Consider the following 26,644-nt stretch of genomic DNA (forward strand, 5'->3'; position numbering starts at 1 on the left):
AATATGGCTTTCCAAACAAATATAGCAAAAAAACCCTACTAAATGTTGAAATGAATAAAGTCAAAATAATTCACAGACCATTGACCTCTAATTATTAGGACTAGTGTGTTGTAGTTTTCAGCCCAGCCTCTATTTTTCTAACTCAGCATTAATGTGAAGAAAAAGTTCAGCATAACAAATGCTATCATCAGCTTGATTTCTGTCAGCTCAGATTAAACTTGGAACTAGTTTCAAATTCTGATTCATTGAAATAAACCGAGACAGGAAAAAGACGATCATTTCAGTGAAATAAAAACCGGGGAAAACCAACTCTTCAGATAAATCACACATTTCAGGGTGATGTATAGATATTTCTACATGTGGAATTTAAACAAAGAACAGAATAATTTTTAACAAAAACAGTGATCTTTTCTACTACTGAGAATCTAAAAGGAGAGAGAAGCACCGTCTTTTCTTCAGGATAAAACTTCGTTCCTTGAGAGTACAAAACATTAATTTTAGCATCTAGGTTCGTGAATATGAAAATAGGCATTGTGGCTTTCTGTCTTTTGTGTTGCTGCTTTGAAGCTTTGCATGGTAAGTGATATGGCAGATTCTGTTGACAGCAATTTCCTTTGGTTGTGATTTTATTGAGTTTAAAGACTGCATAAGAAATGTTTAGAAGCAGTCACCCTGAAGTACGGTAAAGAACAGGCATTTACACTATGAAAAATTGAATCATTCTCTAGCTATAGGACCAAATTTATCTGTTGATATTTCTTATGTGCCATTGTTTAGTTTACTAAAACTGTATCCACTAGTATATTATTATAGGAATGTCTTTGAACAGAGTTATAATAATCATTTTAAATTTATTATAAAAGTTATATTAAAAAACAACTCCAGAAAATGATTGCCAACTTTGTCAGGTATATTTTAACAAGAGACAAACTTTTCTCAGTTGGAATTCCTTGTCTATGGAAGGCCTATGTCCAATACAAGATTTTCAGTATATTGTTTAGTTGGTTTTTAAACTGTTTCCAACCTTGTGCTTATATCAGATAAAGTTGGCTTTACTTTTTTTTTTTTTTTACTTTATATCTATTTTTGACTCCTGGATTATTCTGAAGTATTCTAGTTACATGTGTGAAGGACCACCATTTTACATAGGAAGTCTAATTCAAAATCTCCTTTAATTCACTGAGACTTACCCCCAGGTGAATATATTTTGGAGTATTGCTTTAATTTGCTTAGATTATATTTTAATAATGATGGTTGTCCAAGAAATACACCCTTTGTGTGATCCCATGGTGCTTCAAAACTATCAGTGTGGAAGTCAGGAGTTGGCAGTGTATGATGTGCTGCATGTGAATAGAAGACGTAATGATGTTGTCTTCTGATCTACATGATAGACTCTAATTTTGCTCCATGGAATACCACCATTTATCCCCCAAAATAGAGTGATGAAAGATCATTGATGGTTGGCCAGCTATATAACTGTGGCAATTTATTTGCAAGATTTACTTTATACCATTAAGTAACATAGGAACATAGGTGAGATTAAAAAAATCAGCAGACCAATAATTGTTTGTACAGAAATTAGTACCAAGCCTCCCCCCCAAAAAAGATGATGACATCTTGTCACCTAACTATTAAGAAAGCATTCAGCACATCTTTTCTCATCTCCAAACCTTGCATATGAAAGAAATGCCTCCACTAATTCATTTTTACTATTTGAAGCAAGCTGCTAATCTTCCAAGGAGGTTGTGCAAGAGCACATCATGTTTTTTAGATGTGGTGAAATTGCACTTATCAGAATTCCCAATCTGCATCACCATATGCTGATTTGGAATGCTGGGGGTTGAGGTTCACACAGAATGGGAGAGTGATGCCTGTTGGCAGGCTAAAGAAGTGGCCTTAGGACTGTGATAGTTCTGCTACTTCATTTAGGTTCATTTCTTTTTTTTTTTTAAACAAATTTTATTGATTTTAAAGACAAACAAAACATAAGACATCAAAGTATAAAACCTCCTTTCTCAAAAATTACTTATAAGTTTTAACAAAGCAAATAAGGCATTATTTTTTAAAGCATAGTTCCACGTTATCACATTTCCATTTAAACACATATATATCTTTTCCAAATTTCTCGTTGTTTCTCCCTTCACTTTTATTCAATTATATTTCTTTCTATCAAGGTTTTATTAATTCTCCATCAAGCATAAACACACAAAATACAGAATATAAAACAAAACATAAAAAGATAAAACCTTCTTAATTATTATTTATACATGTCTTTTCCAAATTTATCTCCCTTTAGTTTTATTCCTCCAAGGTTTTATTAATTCACAATCAAAACATAGCTAACCAAAACACAAAACATAAAACATAAAACTTCTTTTGAAAAGTGGCTTAGCCCCGGGTTACATCTTTTTTGACAGACCTAAATCAAGTTCGTGCTCACCTTATATACCATTCATATCTTATTAACCATTCTATATTTTCTATATAACTTCTCCCTTCTTTTCACTCTCTTAGTTATATTTTGTTTATTTCATCTTATTTCAGAATCATTATATTTGTATCTTTTATCTTTTCCAATCATCTATTTATCTCTTCTCTTTAGCAAAAGAATTTCCTCTGTAATCACTTTTAAGGTGTGACGCCTTTCCCTAAAGTAACACTTAAAATAACACATAATTTCTATCCTGATTCTGCTTAGTACATTCTACATGTTGCATTTTGAAAAGAAAAAGAATAATAAAATAATTATAATATAATTAAATATATAATTTCCATTCTAATTCTAATTCTATTAATAGTATAACTAAACATTAATCATTTTACACATTCTCTTTGATATTTTATTAAATATTGAAATCTATCATTATAAAACATTTTAATATTTTAATATTTTGTTAAATCTTATAATATTCCAATAGACTATTTCAAATGCAAATACTACAATACTATCATGTACTCTTGCAGAATCTTTCTTAAATTATACATCCTTTATCCTTTATCTCTAAAAAAAATATCTTGTTCCAGACCGTGGCTTTTTTTCCCTTTTTCCCTCCCTTTCTTCTCCAGTCTGATCTTTTTGCCCTCCCTTCTCCTTATCTCCACCTTTTTAGCTTCCCTTCTCTCTTGTAATCCTCTTTTCAATTGCTTTCTAACATTGTACCTTTTTTCACCTTATTTTTCTTTTTCTTGGTTGTTTTATTAAATCTTAAATTCTCATTTTTCCTTCCTCTCTTCTTATTTTCTTTCTTAATCAAATTTTTTTGTCCATTAAAAATGGCTTCCTTTTCTTCTTCTCCTCCTTCTCCTTCTTCATCAAGTATTTGCTGGTACGTAGAAACCGCCATTTCTAAAAAGTGGAAGACAGCTCCCAATGAATTCTTGCCATTTGGTTCTCTTTCTTTTAATTTTTCATATTCCATTTTTAGTTGATCCAGAGATGGTGCCATTGTAATTTTTTTAAAAACAACCCAGATGTTTTTAGTCTTAAGGTAATTTGCAAATGTCAAAGTTATCAAACAGTCCAAACAGCCAGAAATTATTTCCTCTTCTTCTCTTTGCAACTTTTCCTCCTGGGGCAAAATCCCAAATATATTTTAAAGCCGTATTACAATTAGTTGTTGGTCTTATAATCTTCAAAGTGTCTCCTCCAACCAGTTTAAAAAGATTTTTTTTTAGTCCTCTCCTTCCCACTTATAACAAAGAGCTTGTTTTTACCTTAAAGCAGCAGGTTTTTCAGTGCTCATTTGCTTTCTCCGTAAGGAAGGGGAGTGAACTTTCCTTTCAGCACTTTCGCCGTTTTAACAACTTTTTTTGGAAACAAATGTATCAATCCAAAAGTCAGGTTTCCAGGGTGTTTAAAAGTATCTTAGCCAAGGGTGTTTAAAAGTATCTCAGCCAAGAAAACTTCTTCTGATTCTTCCTCCTGCGCAACTCTTATCCGGTTGAAGATTTCTATGTGGCTGCCATTTCTGACAGCCGCTCCACCGCCTCAGGAAAAAGGAGTCTAGCCGGCTGGGGAAAGGGGGTGCCCGGATCTCCTCTGTCTTCCGCTGCCTCTTTGGGGCAGCGACAACCCCCAAATCCAATTGGATCGGGGGTACCTCAGCGGCGAGCGCAGCAGGGACCCACAGAGAAGCGGATTCCTGCCGCCGCCGAAGCCTTACAACCGGAAGTTCCATTTAGGTTCATTTCTGTAAAGTCTTAGAAATTAATAAGAAACCACATCTTTATTTATTATATTATTTCTATATTACTATTAGCATTTCAGATTTTTAAAATTATACTTTAAACAAGTCAAGCATCATTTGACTGCGATAGGCACCATTTTTCAGTCATTGATTGGCAATAATTATAAATTAATTGGAACAAATGCTTAAGGTTTTGCAAGAGCTATGATTTCTTTGGGAAACACAAAATGAAAAAGAGGCTTTTGATCATTCATTTATGCTTTTAGCATTATAGTTATGAATCCAATAGATCTGATATTCTGCTTTTAATCAAATCTATTAACAGATAGACTAAGACAGCTGAAGTAGATAAGAGAAAAAAATTGCATGAAAGAGTTAAGAGTCATGTACCAGCTGAACAAGGAGCTAGAGTTTCAGCAGTTATTGCTTTCTTATCTTGTTGTAGTCAACTGTTCCCATTTGCTCTTGAGATTACAGCTCAAGAGCAAATTGAGTGCAAATTGAGTGCCTGGTGCTTTCTTCATGTTACCTCCAACTTCCTTGCATTCCTATTGGGATAATGGCATTCACTTCCATGGCCTTGATAGTTTCACCAAGCTTTTCTCCATAGCAGAAGTCTATATTACATGTTGAGTACAACTCCAGGTACATAGGATTCTCAATGGCCCATAAAGCAATCTTAGAAAGGAGCTAAGAAATTGTAGGACTTGATATATACAAGCAGAATAGGACAGGGACGGTAGGCACCAATGTGCCTACCGTCCCTGTCCTATTGTTTCTCTTATTCTTTTATTTTTCTTATATGTACCCATTTCATGTATTCACAACTATGTATACACTTATACTTATTATCTTGTAAACAATTGGCAAATCAAATAAATAAATAAATAGAATATACTACAGGTAAACAGAAAAAGACATTTTTTAAAAAAATTCTCCTACTGCAGTCCCATTCATTGGCAACATGCCTTGCATGCACTTCTGCTTTTAGGTTTCTAACCACAACAATGCCACAATGATAATATCATGACACATAATCCACTCTTTTATACTTGCATTGCAGTATCTTGCGACATTACATGCCCTTTCTTGATTTCTCTGCACAATGTGTTTTAATTCTAGTTCTGATCATAATATACACATCCTTGGCTACAGTCAAAACTTTTTGCAAATATTATTTACATTTACAACTTTAACATAATATGTAATATAAATAATGTTCAAAGAATTCATGATATGCAAAATTATAGGAGAACTTTGCAATGATTGATAAATTTATTTAAACTATTGTGTTCTTAATTTCTACTATGCAATTTAAAAGTTTATGTACATTGGGTTTTTTTTAATCTAAAAAATGTCAAGTGCCTTTGACTATTTCCATATACTATTTTTAGGTGTTGGCCAGTGTCCATCCATTTCATCCTGCACTACATCTTGCACAGGTATGACTTATTATGTTTTAATGACATTAAGGACATCATATCCAAATGAGTATGACAAGAATTAACAATTGATATCTGCAATTCTGCACAGACATAAATGCCACATGAGTCAATATGATTTAAACTTTATGTCCAAGTATCAAACTTTAATCCAGTTTATGATTAACTGCTCTTGAATTGTGATTAATGTTTCAAGTTTTATAATGTTTCAAGTTTTATAATGAGAATCATAAAAATATTTCTCCTGTTGTCTTGAGATACATATCATTTCCTGTCTTTTTCACCAGGCCCTAGAAGTTGATTTGTGACCTGCTGTTGATATTGTTTTTGACTAATCTATGTTTTGAGGGTCCCTGAAATGGGTGGGAAGTTTTTTAGTTTGTCTAAAATTATTATTTTGCTGCTGTTTAATTTTGAATTTACTATATTGTTCTATGCCATCTAATGTTTCAGTACCTGAGATAGCTTGTTCATTTTTTAAAAGAAATATAATGAAAAGTAACAAATTGCTTTTGTATTGCAAATGTACTGTATTGTACTGTAATTTGTATTACAGTATTGCTACTGTAATGGGCCCTGTCCCTGCAATGCCTTTTTTTTTTTTTTTTGCTGTTACTTGCTTAAACATTGTGATGTCATAGATTGGCAAGGCTACCTTAGATAAGTCAGCTGCAGGCTTGTGAAGACTAATCACAAATGCTGGAATTCTAAAGAAAACCTATCAACTTATTTTTGAAGAAGATCAAAAGCACAAAAACTATCAGTAACCTAGGATAAACATCTGACAATCAGTTCGACCATTTTGGAGGCATAGAAAAATGTTTGCAAAACAAGTATCCTGTGTTGGATTGAACGAGATTGCACAAGTTGATGCAACTGATCGCATCAATTATAAGATGTTTATACTATATCATTATCAGGTTAATCCTGAGATTAAATAATATATGTGGCAGGATATTTAGAAAAAACCTTACTCCATTTCCTTCTTTTGCCTTATGTTTTTCCTCTACATATTTCTTTGTTAACAAAGCAGACAACTGCTAACTTCCCATGGCAATGTTCACTTGTTGCTTGTTAACAGTTTCCTTCTTTCTGCAGAGAATATCACCAACCATTCTCAGATCAAAGATGAATTTCCAAGAGAAAATTTTACTTTGATTTGTCCTTTGCCCAGCAGTGTGAAAGGTTTCTATATGAAGCTGTATAAGGGCCAGAGCAATCAAGAAGTCTGTTCTCTTTATGTAGACAATGGGGAAAAAAATTCTGAAAGAACAAATGAATTCTGTGAACCAATCCATTCAGATGAAATGGTATCATTCACTCTCAGAAATTTAAAAAGCAAGGATAGTGATACTTACATCTGTTGCCTAGAAGTTCTTACTCCAGTCTACCGTTGTTGCAAATCGAATGAAAAGCACCTCTATGTTCAAGGTAAGTTGTCATTGTTTTTGAGAACACAATTAAATAAATCTAACAAAATATGATTTAACAGACCAATTCCTTTTGTCAAATCATTTTTATCTTATTTTAAAGAAAATATTTTTCTTCTTTCATCTCCTTTGGAAGGAAGGAACACTGAATTCTGGGAAAATGTCAGCAGCTCTTCTCAACAGGCAACAATAGCCTTTCTAAAAAGAGGCATGTAATATAAATGTATAAAGGAATAATACTCGTGATGTCATCACTTAGGAGAAGTCTAAATTCCACAAATCCCACTAGGTCCATGTATTTTTAAAAAAATATTTTATTGAACAAAACAATTAAAAACATTGAATATAGTGAAACTGGCTTGACATAACTTTTGGTCAATATCACATAGATATATATTTTTCTATATGCAATTATTCAAATATATACATATATATGTTCTGTCTCACCTGTGACCACGAGGTGAGAGTCCAAGTTTTCAAAGGAATATAAATAAACAGACAGGACCAGGAACGACAGAGTTAAATTCCTTTGACTGGAGAAGTCCTTGGCAGTCTTCCAAAAGCTGCCTGCCAAGTCCGATAACAAACAAGATCATAAATCAAAAGGCAAACTCCGCACAGAGAATTTGTCAAAGCTCCTATCCCAAATAAACAGATTGTCCCGAATGAGGATTCAGAGCTAACACGCCCTCTTTTATTTCCTGAGGGGTGTGTCAGTCTGTCATCTCAGTCCCTGATTTGACATTTCCTTTTATGTTGCATTTCATGCTTCTGCCTGCGTCTTTGCCTTGCATCAAACCAGCATTCCTTGGCTTGATCCTCAGCCAAGGACTCCGGCACTCTCTCCTGATTATCTGCCGACACCTGAGGCACAACCAGGGAGGAAGGTCCTGGGGAGGAAGATGATTCCGAATCTTCCAGCAAAGCAGGCTCAAACCTCAGAGCCAAATCCTCCTCTTCCTCATTACTCGAGCCTGTGTCTTCTAACAGAGCAGGCTCAAACCTCCGAGTCACAACACTATCCCTCACCGCAGGGCCCTTCCCCTGAGTCTGACGATCCGGATGTGGTTTCAATGGAAACCATTCATGGAATCTCCAGATAAGGTCCAGGGAGTGAACCATGGAAGCATCCACCCAGGAAAGAGCCTCCGATCCATCCTCTAGCCTCTCGACAAAGTATTGAAATCGTCCTTTCAGCCAGCGAGAATCCCGAATGCTGACCACCGTGTCATCAGCAGCGGGATCATCGCTGGGTACAGATGGAGAAACCGTACCAGCGGGAGAACGGAGAGTACACGATGGGGCGTCAGGAACCAGAAGGGAACGGTGGAAGACAGGATGAATGCGCATAGAGCACGGTAGGGTGAGCCGATATGCAACGGGATTGATGACCGCCTCGATAGGGAAGGGACCGATGAAGCGATGGTCCAACTTCTTGACCGGACGATCAACCCGGAGATGTTTCGTGGATAACCACACCCTGTCTCCCACAGCCAATGGAGGCGTCGCCCGATGCGAACAATCCGCGAACCTTTTGTAGTCTGCCTTAGCCCGTTCCAATTGCTGCGAAACCAATTGATGAATCAAATGCAGTTCCGACAAAAAGTCCCGCGTCTCGGGAACCGGGGAATCCAAGTTTGACAATGGGAAAAACCTCGGATGGAAACCCATATTTGCGTAAAAAGGTGTCACGTGAGTGGAGGTGTGCTGAGAGTTATTGAAGGCAAACTCTGCCAAAGGGAGGTAAGTCACCCAATCGTTCTGTTGGTGGTTAACAAAACATCGTAAATATTGGGTCAGGATGCCAATTACCTTCTCTGTCCCACCATCAGTCTCTGGATGGTGCGCTGACGACAAGCACACCTGCACCTGCAACGCGGTCATCAGGCTCTTCCAAAATTGCGCGGTAAACTGGACACCGCGATCCAAAACCACCCTGTCCGGTAAACCATGCAGACGGAACACATGTTGCAAGAATAACTGGGCAGTAGTACGAGCCGACGGTAACCTCCGACAGGGGATAAAGTGGGCCATCTTAGTTAACATATCAACCACCACGAGTACCGTCGTATACCCTGACGAAGAGGGCAAATGCGTTAAAAAATCCATGGAAATTGCCCCCCACGGTCTGTCCGGCATCGGCAGTGGTTGAAGGAGACCAGGAGGTGCACCTGTTGCAGCTTTCGCTTGCCTGCACTGTACGCAAGACACGACATAAGCATAGACATCATGCCGGACTCGAGGCCACCAAAAAGTCCGTGTGACCAGATGAAGGGTCTTAAAGAATCCAAAATGGCCGGCAGCAGGGTTGTCATGACACTGAGTCATGATGAGGGCTCTTAAGTGTCCTTGTCGGCACATACAATCGGCCCCGATGTCATAGTAAGCCCTCCTCCAGAGTCCATGGGGAGTCAGGTCCAATTTCCCCCATTCTCTGCTGCGACCAAGCATCTAAACGCTGCGTCTCTCATATCCGAGTCCTCAAATCCACTGGTTCTTGGATAACGGCCAAAGATTCCGGTGGCAGCACCGTACGTGGAGGAAGAGGGTCCTTGGGACAGAGATACTCCGGTTTACGGGACAGGGCATCAGCTCTCCGGTTCTGACCACTGGGGATATAAGTCACAAAAAAGTTGAACCAAGCAAAGAACAACGACCACCGAATCTGTCGCTGGTTCAACTTCCTCGCAGTGGACAAGTGCTCCAAGTTACAATGATCCATCCGAACCTCTACCTTGTGCCGAGCCCCCTCAAGGTGATGTCGCCAGGTCTCAAACGCAGCCTTGATAGCCAGCAACTCTTTCTCCCAGATAGTATAGTTGCGCTCGGACAGAGTGAGTTTCTGAGAATAGTAAGCGCAGGGAAAAAGAGGGGTGCCATCCACTGGGGCTTGCAACAACACAGCCCCAATAGCCACGTTGGACGCATCTGTCTCCACCACAAACGGACGGTGTGGATCAGGATGCCTCAGGATAGGTTCTGCGACGAAGGCCTTCTTAAGAGCCTCAAAGGCCTGTTGCTGCAGGGGCCCCCACTGGAACGGGACCTTCTTTCTAAGGAGCTGAGTGATGGGATCCGTCAGCTTGGCAAAACCCGGGATGAAGGTCCGATAATAATTAGCGAACCCCAAGAGACGTTGAACGTCTTTCACTCGACGAGGGGGTTCCCAACTACACAAAGCCTCCACCTTACGCGGCTCCATGGCAATGCCTTCGGGAGAGATGATGTGCCCCAAGAACTCTATGGAAGTCTGGAAAAAGAGGCATTTCTCCAGCTTCGCATAGAGTTGATGCTCCCGAAGACGCTGTAAAACCAAACGAACATGTTGAAGGTGGCTGTCCCTAGACCTGCAATAAATTAAAATGTCGTTCAGGTACACCACCACGAACCGATCGAGCATGTCCCGGAACACGTCGTTCATCAGGTGCTGGAAGACCGTGGGAGCGTTGGTCAACCCGAACGGCATCACGGTGTATTCAAAATGACCGTATCGGGTGCCAAACACCGTCTTCCATTCATTCCCCTCTCGCATCCGCACCAGGTTGTAGGCCCCTCGAAGATCGAGCTTGGTGAAAATAGTGGCCTCCCGCAACCGCTCCATCAATTCTGGAATGAGCGGCAAGGGATAACTATTCCTCACCGTAATGGCGTTCAGCCGGCAGTAGTCGCAACACAAGCGCAAGTCCCCTGTCTTCTTTTTAACGAAAAGAAGGGGAGCAGAAAGAGGGGACAACGATGGCAGAATAAACCCCCGGGCCAAATTCTTTTCCAAGAAATCACAAAGGGCGGCCAATTTGGGCTCAGACATAGAATACAGGCGACCCTTGGACATCGGGCAGAAGGTCATAGGGTCGATGCGGGGGTAACCGATCTGCCTCCTTCTCACTAAATACATCGGAGAAATCGGAGAGTTCAGGAGGTATGGAGACGGCGGGGGCGGTGATGTCCTGGCCAGCACAGGTGTGTTGTAAATAGTCCACGCACTGGAGACTCAGGAACGAAATGGCGTTCTGCGCCCAAACCACCAGAGGATCATGTAGCCAGGCCATACCAAGAACCAAGGGGAGATGAAGGTCCGCAGTGATGTAAAAACTAATCACCTCCTCATGGTCCCCAATAACCAGGTGCAACGGCTGGGTAGTGAAATGAATGGGCCCAGCACGAAGCTCCCGACCATCAATCGTTTCCACCTTGATTGGAGGTTCCACCGCAACCAAGGGGATGTCAAAATGAGTTGCAAAAGCCTGGTCCATAAAACTGGTCATAGCCCCTGAGTCCGCCAACGCAACTGCAGGAATCCCCTCCGACCTGGACGGCAAAAACACCCGAGTGTCTAAAAGTAAATGTTGAGGGGATCCAGAGTTCACCTCCGCTACTTCGGGCGGTTGGTTGATACGTGCCCGACCTAGGGTTTCCCCAAGGCCGGGCCTGCCCCCTTTCCCGACTGATTGGGTTTAGATTCGGGCACTGGCTTGCGTGCCCCCCGTCGTTTAATAGGACAGGAATTCGCAAAATGTCCAGGCCCCCCACAATACAGGCATAAGCCTCCCTGGAGTCTCCGTGTGCGTTCTTGGGCCGTCAAAGGAGGTCGGATTGCACCCAACTCCATCGGCTCCTCGGCCCTGGCAACAGCACTGTGGGAGACCTGGGACGCTGGTTGTACAGGACGCTGTGGCCTTGAGGTGGATGGCTGCTCTGGAACGGGGCGTCGAGTCCTGCGCCGTTGAAGCCGGGCATCAATGCGCAAGCATTGCACCACCAGAGCGTCAAGGGTCGGGGCCGGCTCCACATGAACCAACTCGTCCTGTATGTCCTCCGACAGACCATCTTGGAACGCGTCCATTAAAGCCGCATCATTCCACACAGAGTCCAAACAGAGCAGTTGAAACTCTGAAATGAACTCCTGCAAGGGGCGTTTCCCCTGGCGAAGTTCCTTCATGCGTCTGGCTACTGTCTGAGTTCGTATGGGGTCCTCATACATAAGTCTCAGGTGGCGCCAAAACCCCTGATAGTCCGTTAACAATGGACTGTCCTGCACCAACAAAGGAGTGGCCCACCTGGCAGCCGAGCCCAACAGAAGACTGATTACAAACCCCACCCGAGCCCGGTCATCAGGAAAATCCTCCGGCCTCAGACCCATAAACAATTGGCACTGTCCCATGAAATCCGGGAACATTTCAGGCTGTCCAGAGAACTTATCCGGCACAGCTACCGGGCATTTCCTATGGGGAGGGGCAGGAGGAGCAGCTCGAGTCTGCAGCAGAGTAATTTGATTAATCAGCTGAGTAACTTGCTGCTGCAGAACTTCGTTATCATTTTGCAGCTGATTAATCTGTTGCTGCTGCTGTTGCTGCTGCTGTTGTTGATCCATCTTAGTCAAAATATGGTTTTTGTTTGGGTTCAGGACAAAAATGTTATGTCTCACCTGGACAAACAAAGTAATAAGTCCAAATATTCAGCTGAAACACAAATAAGCAGGCAAGTCCGGTAATTGCAGGGTTAACTTCCTTAATCCTGAAACATTCTTGGCAGTCTCACGCCAGCTATCTGCCAAGTCTGATAAAGAAACATAAATCACAAACTGATGCCACACAGGAAAATATGCAGAAGCTTCTTCTCATAATTCAACAAGTTGTCCCGAACAAGGAATCAGAGCTAACACGCCCACTTTTATTCCCTGTGGGGCGTTGTCAATCTCTCATCTCAGTCTCTGATTTGTCCTTTCTTTTTACGTTGCATTTCACGCTTCTGCCTGCATCTTTGCCTTGCATCAAACCAGCATTCCTTGGCTTGATCCTCAGCCAAGGACTCCGGCATGCTCTCCTGATTATCTGCCGACACCTGAGGCACAACCAGGGAGGAAGGTCCTGGGGAGGAAGGCAATTCCAAATTCTCCAGCAAAGCAGGCTCAAACCTCAGAGCCAAATCCTCCTCTTCCTCCTGGCTCAAGCCTGTGTCTTCTAACAGAGCAGGCTCAAACCTCCAAGTCACAACAGTATCCACCATATTGTTCCACCATGGCATTCGTTCTCTCTGCTGCCCTGTGGCATGCAGGATGGAACACTGAGGAAAGCCCTTGGGATGACCCAATGGACTTCAAAAACTCCCTCCAGAACTCAGCAGTAAACTGTACAGCTTGGTCTGAGATTAATCTATGAGATACTCCATGGAACCTATAGATATGCTTCACAAACAGTTTCACAAGTTTCTTAGCCGAAGGTAGTCTGTTACATGCTATAAAGTGGGGTTGCTTAGAAAATGAGTCAATAACAGTCCAAATCACTGTATTTCCTCCACTCTCAAGTAACTCTACAATAAAGTCCATCGCGATTTCTTCCCATGGCTTCGTTGGTTCAGTTACTTGTTGAAGGAGGCCAGGGTTTTTTCCAGTTCTGTGTTTCATCATGGCACAAATTTAGCAGCTTTTCACATAGTCCTCGACATCAGTTTTCATTTTTGGCCACCAGAACTGTCTCCTGACTAAATGTAGGGTTTTTAAGAACCCAAAGTGTCCCCCAGATGCGAGTCATGGCTCTGTTTAACATCAGTCTTAGGGTATTTGGTACATAAATCTTGGTTCCTTTCCAAGCCAATCCTTCATTCATTGTCAAATCAGTTTGATTCTCAACTAACTATGGATCAGTTAAAAGTGTTGCTTTCAACTTGGTTGTCAGTTTATCTTCTAGGCATCTGAGACTGCGGGTGGCTTGGCCTCGGGTGGTTACTTGGCCTGTGGGTTGGGCTTCTGATATTATGGTTTCAACTACCTCTTCCTGGTGACTGTCAAATTGGGGTTTTCTCAACAAGGCATCCACCAATATGTTTTTCCCCCCTGGGATATATTTCATGTTGAATCTCTTGAAGTATTGACTCCAGTGGACTTGTTTAGGTGATAGCTTTCAAGTTGTCTTTAGAGCCTAGAGGTTTTATGATCAGTCCACACCTCAAAAGGCTCCTTCTCTCCTTCCAGGAAATACCTCAATGATAGTAAAGCCCATCGCACGGCAAATACCTCTTTTTCCCAAACTGCCCACCTATGCTCTGTGTCTGTCAACTTTTTGGACACATAAGCGCAAGGCATTAACTGGTCTTGAGAGTTCTTCTGGAGAAGAATCGCCATGACAGCCACATCAGTTTGGACTATAAAAGGTTTGGTCAGATCCAGGTGCTGGAGGATAGGCTCAGTGGCAAATAGGCGTTTTAATGTCTCAAAAGATTTCTGACAGTTCATTGTCCAAGTAAAGGATTGATTGGGTTTTGGTCAGTGAAGGCCCAGTTTTCAGTAATTCTGTTAAAGGCAAATGGCAAATGAAGGAATAAGAAATTTGCAAAACCCAAGAAGCTTTGAAGTTGTTTATTTGTTTTGGGGGGTTGCCAATCTAGCACCGCTTTCACCTTTCCAGGGTCCATCTCGGTAGCCCAGGTAATCCAATGACTCTTTATGGAATTCACATTCTGACAGTTTTACATATAACATGGTGGCTAAAAGTTTTTTCAGTACTTGTCTAACCACGTTCACATGTTCTTCGATGGTTTCACTGAATATAAGAATATCATTCCAAGTAGACAAGGACCCCTTTGTACAGATATGGATGTAACACTTCATTGATTAGTTGCATAAATGCTGCGGGGAGGGGGGGAGTGGAGTCCAAAAGGCATGACTTGGAATTGGAAACTACCCAGAGGGCAGTTGGAGGCAGTTTTCCATCCATCTCCCTCCTTTATGCAAACTCGGTAGTAGGCTTTTCTCAGATCTAGCTTTGTAAAGACCTTGCCTTTAGACAGGTGATTTAATAAGTCCTTCATTGGGGGGGGGGGTACATGTTTTTTATGCACACCATGTTCATGCCACTAAAATCCACACATAATATCAAGCCAGCATCTTTTTTTTCTTTAAACAGTACTGGGGCTGCCAAGCTAGATTTGGCAGGTTCAATGAAACCTCTGTCCAAATTGTTATCAATGGTTTTTTTTTTTTTTTTTTGGTATCCATTTTCCCACTTGATAGTAGGGACCCATTTATCCAGCCAAGCAAATCCTAATATGACAGATTCTGACATTTTTGGAGCTACTATAAAATGTATGAGTTCATGATGTCTGCCCATCTCTAGTTTGATTAACTCTGTCATTTGGTGGCCGGGACTCCCCCAAATAAGATCCCATCTACTTGTTCAAATCTGATTGGGCATTTCAGGGCTTTAGTGTTTTTATTCAATGATGGGGAGGTCAACAAGGCATCTGGAATACCCAGTATCTATTATGGCTTCTATCTCCCCTGCCTCCCCCCTGTCACGTTCCACCAACTTCACTTTAACTGTAAAAGGGGAAATGGCAGCACTCACCATGGGGTCATCTTCTTCATCAGCTTCTCTGGGAAGAATTTCTTGGGTCGGAAGTTCCTTGCTCCCTTCTGTGTGGAAGGGGCCTTCTACACATGTGTCTAGCAAACTGGCCAGTGTCTGGAGGCTTCCGTATATTTTTTTTGACCCCTGACAGCTGTACTAGGCCTTGGTTGTGGAACAGGTGCAGGAGCCAGACTGCTCTATGGCCAGTGTGGCCACATCGATAGCACTTTATAATCCTTGTGGGTTGGGTAGGAACAGTTTCAGCAGGTCTGGTCAGAGGCTGTCTGGCTACAGATCTCCTAGGAGAGCCCTCAGAAGGGGGTTTTCTTTGTGGGTTGATTTCCCTGGACATTGCATACCAATCCTGTAGTGTCCCTGGTATTCCTCTAATATGGCATGTTTTTTTAACGTCTGGGTCAATAGCATTCTTGAAATAGTGTAGAAGTAAAGTCCCATACAAATTCTTTTAAGGGTTGCTTGACTTGTTTCATTTCCGTTATTTTGTCTTCATTTTCTCCAATTCTATCAGGATTCTCGAACCTAAACCTAAGGAGTTCAATAAAGACATTGACATTCTGTAGTTCTGGTGCTTCCTCATACTGCAATTGAGCTACCCAATCAGAAGCATCCCCCTCATTCATCCCATCTGTGATTGCAGGAACCAAGTTGCGATCTGTTGCATATTGGTTTCCAAACTGATCTATGTGGGACCAGATCCGAGTAAGAAAGTAAGCAAAATGTTCACGCCATCCATCAAACATTGCTTTGAAAGCTATTTGGTCTAGTCTGTAGGGGGGGAGGACCGCCATAGTAACTGCAGGCTGAGCTGAAATATATTGAGCCAGCTAGGGCATGTAGGGACCCTTGTAGGGTTGCTCCAAGGGGAGGCTGAATTGGCACCTGCTGAGCAGAGGCCGTCTGTTGCATTCTTCTCTGCAATGGGAAGAGGGGGGTGGCTGCAGTCTGCTGCTTGTGCAGATCCTTTTGCTGAGAAGGGATCAGTGCTTCTCTTTGGACCCAGGGTGCTCCCGAACCATATGGTGCAATGGGTGCTGGCATCCACTGGCATTGGACCCACCCCTGACCAGGATAAAATCTCCACCCTGGAAGGATACTCTCTGCAGGGGGTAATTTCCTTTCTGATTGTGGAGGGGGAAGGATTTGGGGACATGTCGGCTGTATCTGCTGTCTCTCCCTTGCTTCTTGGGCCTGCCAGGCTGGGCCAATTCGTAGGGCCCCCCCAACCGACACCACACTGATTCCCCTGTCAATTCTCGGACTAGGGAAAGTAAAGGTGGGCTGCATTAGGACCCAGCTCGTCTAGAGAGTTTGTGGCTGTGAGACATAACTTTCCATCTTAAGTTGGTGGAATTGTTCTGGGATTCCTGCCAATGACTGGCTTCGGGATGGAGGCAACAGGTTGCAGTCTTGGGAGTTGTCTGATTCCAATGTCCCTCCACTCCTCCACTCTGTCTCATGGGCCATCCACAGAGGGCTGGAGAAAGGAAGGCGTTCAGGCAGCTTCTCCTCTGGTCTCATCCCTGGATTCAGCTCCGTCTGGCAGCTTCTCCATCTCCCGAGGTCAGTTGCCTGAATCCACCTCCTTGGGCCGGGTGCCTAGTCTCCGTTTCTCCTTTGCAACCTGTAAAAATTCTTCAGAAAGAGGGTAGGGGGCCTCAATTAGATCTCTGGTGTCCAGCCCCATAACCCCTTCTGTAGCTTCTTCCCTGTGTTTCATCTTCACTGAGTCTTTGCACTGCTCCATTTCTAGAATCAGTGCTGGGGCTCAGCACCCCTAGTAGCCCCCTTTTTGGGGTGTGCTGGAGTCAATTGAGAGATTTGGGATAATGTCAGTGTTCCAGCAATCCTCCTTTTCAGCCAATAACTCTGAGACAGACATCTCTCACAGTTTGCTTTATTTAGATAGTAACTGGCACATCTGTGGAATCCCAAATTTGAAAGTTCCGGGCTTTCTGCAACATTCAAAATTACAAATCCACCCATCATCACATCACATGGCCCAATCATGATCCATCATAAAGTAAGATTCTTATTTCATTCTGCACCATGCTCAATGTCCTTGAACTAACAAAAGAATTTTATTTTGTCTACTTAAAGATGCTCAATTGAATCCCCCCCTCCCACTTTCTCAGGCTTGTGGCAGCATGGGAGCATTGAATCTCAATATGACTTCCAAAGCTGACATATGGTGTTATGTCTGGAGCGTGGGCGCAAGGAACAGAGACGAGGCATCAGATAGTGACTCAACTCTTTATTAGTGACTTCAGAACAGAGCGAAAATACTAGGGCAGCAGCAGCCCTTTTATAGGGCTGGCTGCTGTCAAACAGCCAATGCTTTCGAGTTTGCCACGCTGGAAACATCCAATCAGCGGCGCCCGTTAACAGCCAATCAGATCGGCCAGAATTGACCAATCAGGATCCGCTGCTCGCGGTCCAATCAGAAGTGCAGGATTACGAGCCTGCTGTAGAAGTAAAACTATTGAGGATTTTAAACAGTGCGCTTGCTTAGTTCATAACACCCCTCCCCACTAGGTTCCGTCTGAGGGGTGGGGTGATGTACTCTTTCAAATAGGCAGGTCGTTTCACCTGTCTGCCCGATCTGCGTTGCTCCAATAGTCCTTGCCCAGACTCTGGTTCCACTGGGCTGTTCACTGAGCTCGACGGCACAGCTGGGTCAACTGCTATGCTGGGCGACTCGGGGCTGTCATCCCTGCTCCCGTCACGGCTGGTCCCTGAGTTTCTTGGATTAGTTGCTATTGCAGTGCTGCTTGGTGGCAAGGCAATCATCTGGTCCAGCCCTCCTTTGGAAGGTGAGTATCCCGGGGTTGGTTGCGTTGACTTCCGGGTTTCGAGTCCCGGGTCGTATGCTAGCTCTTTTTCGGCCCCCTCAATTTCCCTTCCCCCCCAAGTTTGAGGTGTAGGGCTTGTGATGGGGGTAGGAGCTAGTCTGGAACGAAGTTGGTCAATGTGGCGCTTCCACATTTTCCCATCAGTAGTCTGTAAGCGGTAGGAACGGGGCCCCGTGAGTTGAGTTATAGTAGCGGGGACCCACAATGGGTCTCCAGATAAGTTTTTCGCAAAAATTGGGTCGCCTACCTTGAATGTGCGATACTTGCTGCTGGACCCCAGGGGTTGTTCTGGCGTGTAGGCAGGATGTAGGTGGTCAAGATGTGAGCGAAGTTTCCGTCCCATCAGGAGTTGTGCTGGGGTTTTGTTTGTGGTGCTGTGTGGGGTGATGTGTTGGAGGATGAGCATCCTGGTCACTTTCTCATCGATGTCTCCTCTCTCCATCTTGTGTAAAGTTTTCTTTATGAATTGAACCATTTTCTCAGCCCTACCATTGGCCGCAGGGTGAGCTGGTGATGTTAAGGCGTGGCATATTCCCCGGTCTGCTAGGTACTGTTCAAATGCAAGAGCAGTGAATTGGGGTCCATTATCTGAGACCAGGACATCTGGCAACCCATGCGTAGTGAATAGTTTATTTAATTTTTTTATGACTGCTTCTGTGGTGGTGCTCTTCATTTTGTGGACTTCTAGCCAATTGGAATAGGCATCCACAGTTATGAGAAACGTATGCCCCTTGGTGGGTCCCACAAAATTGATGTGGATGCGGGACCAGGGACCCCGGGGTGTTTCCCATTCCGTTGGCGGGGCTTGTGGCAGAGCTGAGCGAGTTTCCTGACACTTGCTGCAAGTGGCCACCCAAGTTTCTATTTGCTTATCTATACCTGGCCACCAAGCGTAGCTCCTTGCTAGTGCCTTCATTCGCACGATGCCAGGATGTCCATCGTGCAATAGTTTCAGGACTTTGTGCTGGAGCCGCTCCAGAATGACGACTCTGTCCCCCCACAATATGCATCCTTTTTGTGAGAAGAGTTCTGTCTGGCGGTTTTTGAAAGGTTTGAAGGTGTCGTTGGGTTCGTTGTCAGGCCAACCTCTTTCTACCCAGCTGAGGACTCGTGCCAAACAAAGATCCTTCCTTGTCTCCGAGGCGATATCTCGTGCAGTCAGTGGTGGAGAAGGAAGGGTTTCGATTTGTAGCGCAGTTAGGGTTGGAGCTGGATCGTCTATGACTTCAGGTAGCGGTGAGCGGCTTAAGGCGTCAGCGTGGGGAATGGCTTTTCCCGGGCGGTGTAGCAATTGGTAATCGTATGCGGCTAGGAACTCCGACCAACGCGTCATTCTTGGCGATAAGATGTGGGGTGTTGGTTTGTCTCCCGCTAAGATGCCAAGTAACGGTTTGTGATCGGTGATTATGGAAAAGGGTCTTCCATATACATACTCGTGGAATCGTTTGATCGCTGCTACAATAGCGAGGGCCTCTTTATCAAGTTGGCTATAGTTCCTCTCAGTCTTTGATAAAGTCTTTGAAAAAAATGCAATAGGTGCCTCAGTACCGTTTGGTAGGATGTGGCTCAGGATTGCTCCTACCCCAAATGGTGAGGCATCGCAGGTGACGGTTAAAGGTAAGGTTTCGTTGTATTGTATCAATACAGCATCTGAAGTTAAAAGGTCCTTGACTTGCTGGAAGGCACGCTCTTCCCGCTGTCCCCAGACCCAGGAAGCCTTCTTGTCAAGGAGCCTATGCAAGGGTTCAGCAACAGTCGCCTTCTGGGGCAAGAAGATGTTATAAAAGTTAATGAGTCCTAGGAAGGCTTGGAGGTCTGTTTTATTCCTAGGTCTTGGGGCGTTTTTTATTGCGGTTAGTTTTTTTTCTGTAGGGTGAATTCCCTGTTTGTCAAGAAGGTAGCCCAGGAATTCAACCTTCTCCGTACAGAGTTTGCACTTGGCCTTCTTGACCTTCAGGCCAGCGTCTTTAAATTTCTGTAGAACCATTCTGAGTCGCTTTTCTAATAGGCTTCTAGTAGGGGCAGCTATTAAAACATCATCAAAGTATGGCACGACCCCTTTTATGCCCTGCAGCAATCTCTCCATCAAACTCTGGAAAATGCCAGGGGCTACACTTACTCCGAATTGAAGTCTATTACATTTGAAGGCCCCTCTATGCGTAACTATAGTCTGGGCTTCGGCAGTCTGGGCGTCTATGGGCAATTGCTGGTACGCCTGAGCCAGGTCCAATTTTGCAAATATTTTTCCACCTCCCAGGGAATGAAGAAGGTGTTGGACCACAGGTACAGGATAAGCGCTCTACTGGAGCGCGTGATTGAGGGTGGCCCGGTAATCCCCACAAATTCTCAACGATCTGTCTGGTTTTATGGGGGTCACAATTGGGGTCTCCCATCGAGCGTGGTCAATCGGTTCCAACACGCCCTGGGCTATCAATTTGTCCAATTGTGCATCAATCTTTGGCTTGAGTGCAAAGGGCACTCGACAAGGCTTAAGGCGAATGGGCACAACTTCGGGGCTGAGGTTAAATGATATAGGGGATTTCTTGTACTTGCCTAGCTTCTCGCTGAACACGTCCTGGAATTCCTGGACGAGGGCTGCTTCCCAGTCATCGCTTCCCATCTGGTTGATGCCAGCTAGCTCAATTCCTAGTGGCACAAACCACTGCAAACCCAGAAGGCTGGGTCGATCTCGATCGACAATGGTCAGAGGTAGGGTTGCGGTGTGGTCTTTGAATGTTACTTGGACGTTGCTGGAACCGGCAACCAGGATTCGGTTTCCCTGGTAGTCTTTCAATATGATATTTTGAGTGCTGAGGTCCTGGCGGCGGATGTCAGGGATCAGCTGTCTGAAGGTTTTCCAGGAGACCATGGAGAGGGACGACCCAGTCGACTTCCATAACGCATGGACGATTCTCGATAGTGACCCTCACTCGGATTTTCCTTGCATCAAGGGACGATGTGTGGCCGATGATGATAGTCTGATGCGCCTCTTCACGTCGGGACGAAGTGGCAGGTGCTCGGTTTCTGTAGTGTAGGTTCCATTGAGTGCCTTGGCGGTCCAAATTTGCTGGCGGGGTGCTTGCGGTCTGTCGGAAATTGTTTTCTCTCCTGGTTGGGCTGGGTCCTCGCTTGCTTCTGCAGACCTTTGCGACGTGGCCCCTCTTCCCACAGGAACGGCAGAGTGCATCTAGGAATTTGCAGTCAGATCACGGGTGGCTACCCTCGCATCCGGAGCATTGGTACGAGGATTTTCGATTCCGCTGGTCCCGCTGGTCGCGTTCTGATCTGAGTCTGTTGACCTCTTCTTCCTCGCTTTCTGATGAGGACTCGAGGTCCTTATGGTGAGTGGTTGTTGTGTGCCTTTCGGAAAACAGTGTAGCATCGCTGGCGAGTTGGTGGTGCGGTGCGTTTGCTCGACGCATTCGAGTGGCTGACTTCCTGGTTGCTTCTGCTGCAGTAGCGTCGGCGATGACATCTGCGAGGGCGATGTCTCTCTTGCTCTGGGTTGTAGGATCTTTGAGACCCAAGGCAATCCGATCTCTCATGGCTTCTTCGAGGTTGGTGAAGCCACAGAGTCCACCTAGGTTCCTAAGGTCAGCGATGAAGTCTCCAACACTCTCGCCTTCCTGTTGGTCCCTCTGGTAAAACTAGTGTCTTCGGATGAGCGTTGGTACCGCTGGGGCATAATGGGCCCGAAGGATTGGGGCGAGGTTGTCCCAGTCCATTGTCTTGACTTCTGCTGGTTTTGCAAGCGCCTTTGCCATTTTGAAAACGACAGGCCCGCAATGGGTCAGGAATACAGCTCGTTTCTTGCCAGGCGATGCATCCTTCAGATTGTTGGTTTCCAGGAACATCTGAAACCTGTCCATATACGAGTCCCAGTCTTTGTTTGCCGGGTCAAATGGAGCGGGTGGTATGGCACTGCTGGTCATTCTGCCGCTTCTTTCGGTGCGCTTTCAGCCACGTGCTCTGTAGTGTTCGTTGTGTCTTCAGTCAGCTCTTAATGTCTCCGCATCCCACCTTCATCGCCAGTGTTATGTCTGGAGCGTGGGCGCAAGGAACGGAGACGAGGCATCGGATAGTGACTCAACTCTTTATTAGTGACTTCAGAACAGAGCGAAAATACTTTTATAGGGCTGGCTGCTGTCAAACAGCCAATGCTTTCGAGTTTGCCGCACTGGAAACATCCAATCAGCGGCGCCCATTAACAGCCAATCAGATCGGCCAGAATTGACCAATCAGGATCCGCTGCTCGTGGTCCAATCAGAAGTGCAGGATTACGAGCCTGCTGTAGAAGTAAAACTATTGAGGATTTTAAACAGTGCGTTTGCTTAGTTCGTAACATATGGAATGTTTCTACACATTAAGCAATACAGAAAAAGTTAAAAGAGCCATTTTATGTATTTATTTATTAAGTCCAGGCCTGAAAAGCTTTACATATCTATAAAATGTGCATAGAGGGGGATATTCCATCCATTGTATCTTTTCCTGTCATTAAAATTATTTCTAAGAAAGGCCACTATTGATAATGTTCCTGTTTATGGATGAGGATAATGATTTCCATTGGCAAAAGGTTGGAAGACTTTCCTAAAGCCATGGAACCCAAAAGAAAATGAAAAATTGCTGACAGAGAGTGTAAAGTTATAGAAGCTGCATGTGAAGTTCTAAAGAGGCACTTAACTAACCACTTTTTTAAAAAAAAATCAAGTTATGCACACCTAAATCTAGATTCAATAACATAAATTTTGGTCCAGGTATTGAATTGATCCGCTCAGCCAGTTAAGGGAAGCAGCCTTGTTTTGGACAAGGAACTCTCAGCCAGGATTATTAACAGGTCACTTCTAAGGAGGGAATTCTATATATTCTGAGCTGCTCAACAAAAAGCTTTGGTCCATGCTTCGGTGTTGGAAAGCCCCGATCCTTTGGATTTGGGGCAGAAGCCGCCTTGTAGGGGTGGCAGAGGAAGGGGAGACCATCAGCTGGGTGGAGGGGAGTCTCAAATCCCCTCCCTGGCTTTGCAATTACTCCCTCCTAAAGACGCCTGAAGCGGTGGTCTAAAATGATCACCCTGAAGGGGAAGATTGGACTGGAATAAGATTGTGCAGGAGAGAATGAAAGGAGGAGGAACGGGACAATATAATTAAATGGAAGTTACCCCCAGGATTAACATTTCAAAGAATTCTTAAGAAAGGATTTAAAGCAGCAAATTGAAAGAGGAAAAAAAGGTGTGAATTGCCTTTGACAGCAGCGGAGCTTCGAACCGAGAGAGGTAGAAGCTGGAGGAGGAATCATCTAATCAACTTGGATAAGTATATCTTGTTTTTACATAGGCACTGATAAAGCTGAACTATAGATTGTTAAAGAGAAAATTTAGTATCAATTGGATTTGACTTTTTTGAAAGATTGTGGTTTAAAAAGCTCTGAATAATCGGGAAGGAAGAAGAAAAGAGGAGGTGTGGACTTGTCAGAACAAAGAGTGCCATCTGAGTTAAAACTAACATGTTTTCTTTTTTAAAAAAACTCTTTCTTAAAAATACAAGGGAAATTGATACAAAATAAGAATTTTGGAAAATTGAAACATTTAAACAAAGAAACAGGGAGATTCTACCCTTGGATTAATTGTTGGTTCTGATATGGATTTGGCATTGGATTAGTTGAGGATTAAAACTTGAGAGGAAAAAAATAAAAGTGGACTTGGAAATTAATTTTAAAGACACTATTTGGACTAACTAGAAAGCTGTAAAATGGCGATATCTTTTCAGGCATTAAAAATGGAACTTAGAAACATGAAAGAAACATTACAAGAACGAGGTGAAACTCTGGGCTTTGTTTTTAAATTTTTTGAAGATGCATGAACAACAAAGACAAAGGACAGAAGAGGAGGTGGAGCAAACCTCAGAAGGAGCCATCTTTAACTACCATTGAGAACAAAGAAATCTGGAAAGAAAGAGGAAAAGAGTTGGAAATAAATATCGGTGATTTGGGAAATTGAATAAAGAGGGAAATATCCAGAAAATTAAAAAAGGGGAAAAGAGTCAGCAGAAATTTGAAGGGCAGAATTGAGTTATAAATAGAGAGGGGGTAAAAACTGGATTGAAAGAATAAAAGAGAAAATATTAGGGGAAGGAAGGGAAAAGAAACAGGATTTGAGAACCAAGAAATATGGGAATTCTAAAAAAATAGGGAAAAACGTTTAATTAGACATAGAGAGAATGGCTGAATGATACTTGGAAAGGGGATTTGCAAGGTGCTGGGGAGTAACATAAATAAATTTATAGTTGGGAAATGGGGACATATAGATTGACAAAATGGAAAATAGAATTGTTATTTTTTGTTAATGCTTTTTTCCTTTATGTATAGAGATAATTGTAATACAGAATAGAATATGTTAATTAAATATATTGAAATATACTGAGATAAAATGGAATGATATAGGAGAAGAGCTGAAATTGAATTAAAATCAGGGTTTAGGATTAAATCTTTTTGAAATTGTAGATAAACTTTATGAAATTAAAAAGGGGAAACCATGCAGAATCTGATTTATATATGTTATATAAAGGGGATTATATGCTTAAAGGGGATTAATAATTTTAACATCTTAGGTAATAAAATGTTAAACATTTAATGGGATTTAAAAGGGAAGATAATTAATGAATATGTAACTTAGAGCTGGCACACTTACAGTGATATTTTAGGGGGGAGAAACCAATTTATAGAAGGAGTGTTATTAATTAGAACTTAAAAGGATGGTACAAATGTGACAGTTAAAAGTACTAAAGTATAATAATTATGAAGTTAATATATGAGAATTAAATAATGAGATAAGCATTTGGAATAATATAACAAAATAGAAAATGTACAAAAGTACAAAATGTACAAACAATGTACAAAATGTACATTGTTAAGATAAGAAATTAAATATAAAAATTGAATATGTAACTATGGTCATATTTGTATGTATATTTGAAACCTGTAATCATGCTGTTCTCTAAAAAGAGATGTTAAAATGTGGAAAACTGAATAAAACTTGTTTTAAAAAAAACAAAAAGCAGGAAAGAAATCTAATAAGAAAGAAATCCAATCCAAAATACACTGCTGAAGATGGAAAAGTAGCAGACCAGTAATTCTTGTAGTCAAACTTCATTTCTGAGTCACAATAACAGGATGGTTGGCAGCTTGGCTAATTTCTATTGGCTTCATCCCTTCCCCCTCCCTGTGTCTATAATCATATGTCAAGAGGTATTTATGGACATAGCTGATCACCAGCCAGTTCAAAAATAAAATTGGCCAAGTTTTTGGGCTATACTACACAATTCATAAATAGTGGCTGTTAGTCTCAAGTCTTAATTATAAACACCAATTTGATTCTTTCCCAGATTCAGAAAAATCTTGCTGGCTATCGGAACTTACATCATGGATACTTATTGGACTCGTAGTGTTTTTATTTGTTGCCTGCATCTTTTCCTTAATAGGGTGTTTTAGAAGTGCGGTAAGTGATTTTCACAGCTTTCTTCAAGACTTGTTTCTGCCAAAGATATAGTAACAGAGTTTCCATTTTATGAGATTCATAGACATACAGTGTCAGCATGTGGAATGGAAACCCCTTTGATGAATAAATCCAAGCCATTTATTTACTATTGGAATTCAGTCACAAGTGATAGCATTTACTGCATAAGATGGAGTTGTTTGTTTATTTTAGTCGCCTGAAGTTTTAGAACTAGGGCAAAAGGAGAAAGAATACTGTAAACATCAGCAAAAATATCCAAGAAAGCTATTCCTCTGATTGCTGGCTGCAAAAGAATTGATAAATAATAGTGGATCCAGCCAAGCTCTGAAGTCATTTGGAAAGCATCCAGCAGGAAGTGAACAGGTGTAGTAATCCTTTTATTTTATTTTATTTTTACTCTGAATTTGCCATTATTTTACTTTTGCATACTTTTGGTGATTTCAAAAAAGAAAAGAGTTAAGATCACTCATCAAAATTATTAATCAGAAACCCACATCATCTCCTTTTTCTTTCCAGGTTTGCCAATGTGCCAACACTTATGAAAACAACACTGAATATATGTCCATGGCGGCAGTAAAACCTAGATGAAAATGCAGTATCCAGAGAAAATACATAAAGTGGGTTCCATGAAGCAGTGGGGTCAAAGATGACCTTGGACTTAATTTACTTTCAAGGAGTTGGTTTTCTCTCCTTGCTTATCTCTTCTTCCTAAACAGCCAGCTTTGGCTTCATCAGAAAAGCTCCTAAAGCAAGAAACTACTTTGAATGAACCTAGCATAACATCTCCATGCCATCAAGATTCTTCTCCACGTATTAATCTTGCATTCCTCCTCAATGCCAGTTCCAGATACTAGGACTGCCTT

At 42.5% G+C, this 26,644-nt stretch overlaps 1 protein-coding gene across 1 annotated transcript; it reads left to right on the top strand.

The window, feature by feature from the left end:
- Positions 1–250: 250 nt before the first annotated feature.
- On the top strand, positions 251–26,644 carry LOC113421079 (inducible T-cell costimulator-like). Its single transcript, XM_026681299.2, has 5 exons — positions 251–576; positions 5,582–5,629; positions 6,728–7,060; positions 25,651–25,763; positions 26,298–26,644. The coding sequence occupies exons 1-5, from the start codon at positions 519–521 to the stop codon at positions 26,367–26,369; spliced, it is 624 nt and encodes a 207-aa protein (XP_026537084.1). The 5' UTR covers positions 251–518; the 3' UTR covers positions 26,370–26,644.

This window comes from Notechis scutatus, chromosome 1 (genome assembly GCF_049901735.1).
Source record: "Notechis scutatus isolate UNSWTSFEM ecotype Mainland chromosome 1, rNotScu1.2, whole genome shotgun sequence".
In the NCBI taxonomy this organism is placed as follows: Eukaryota; Metazoa; Chordata; class Lepidosauria; order Squamata; family Elapidae; genus Notechis; species Notechis scutatus.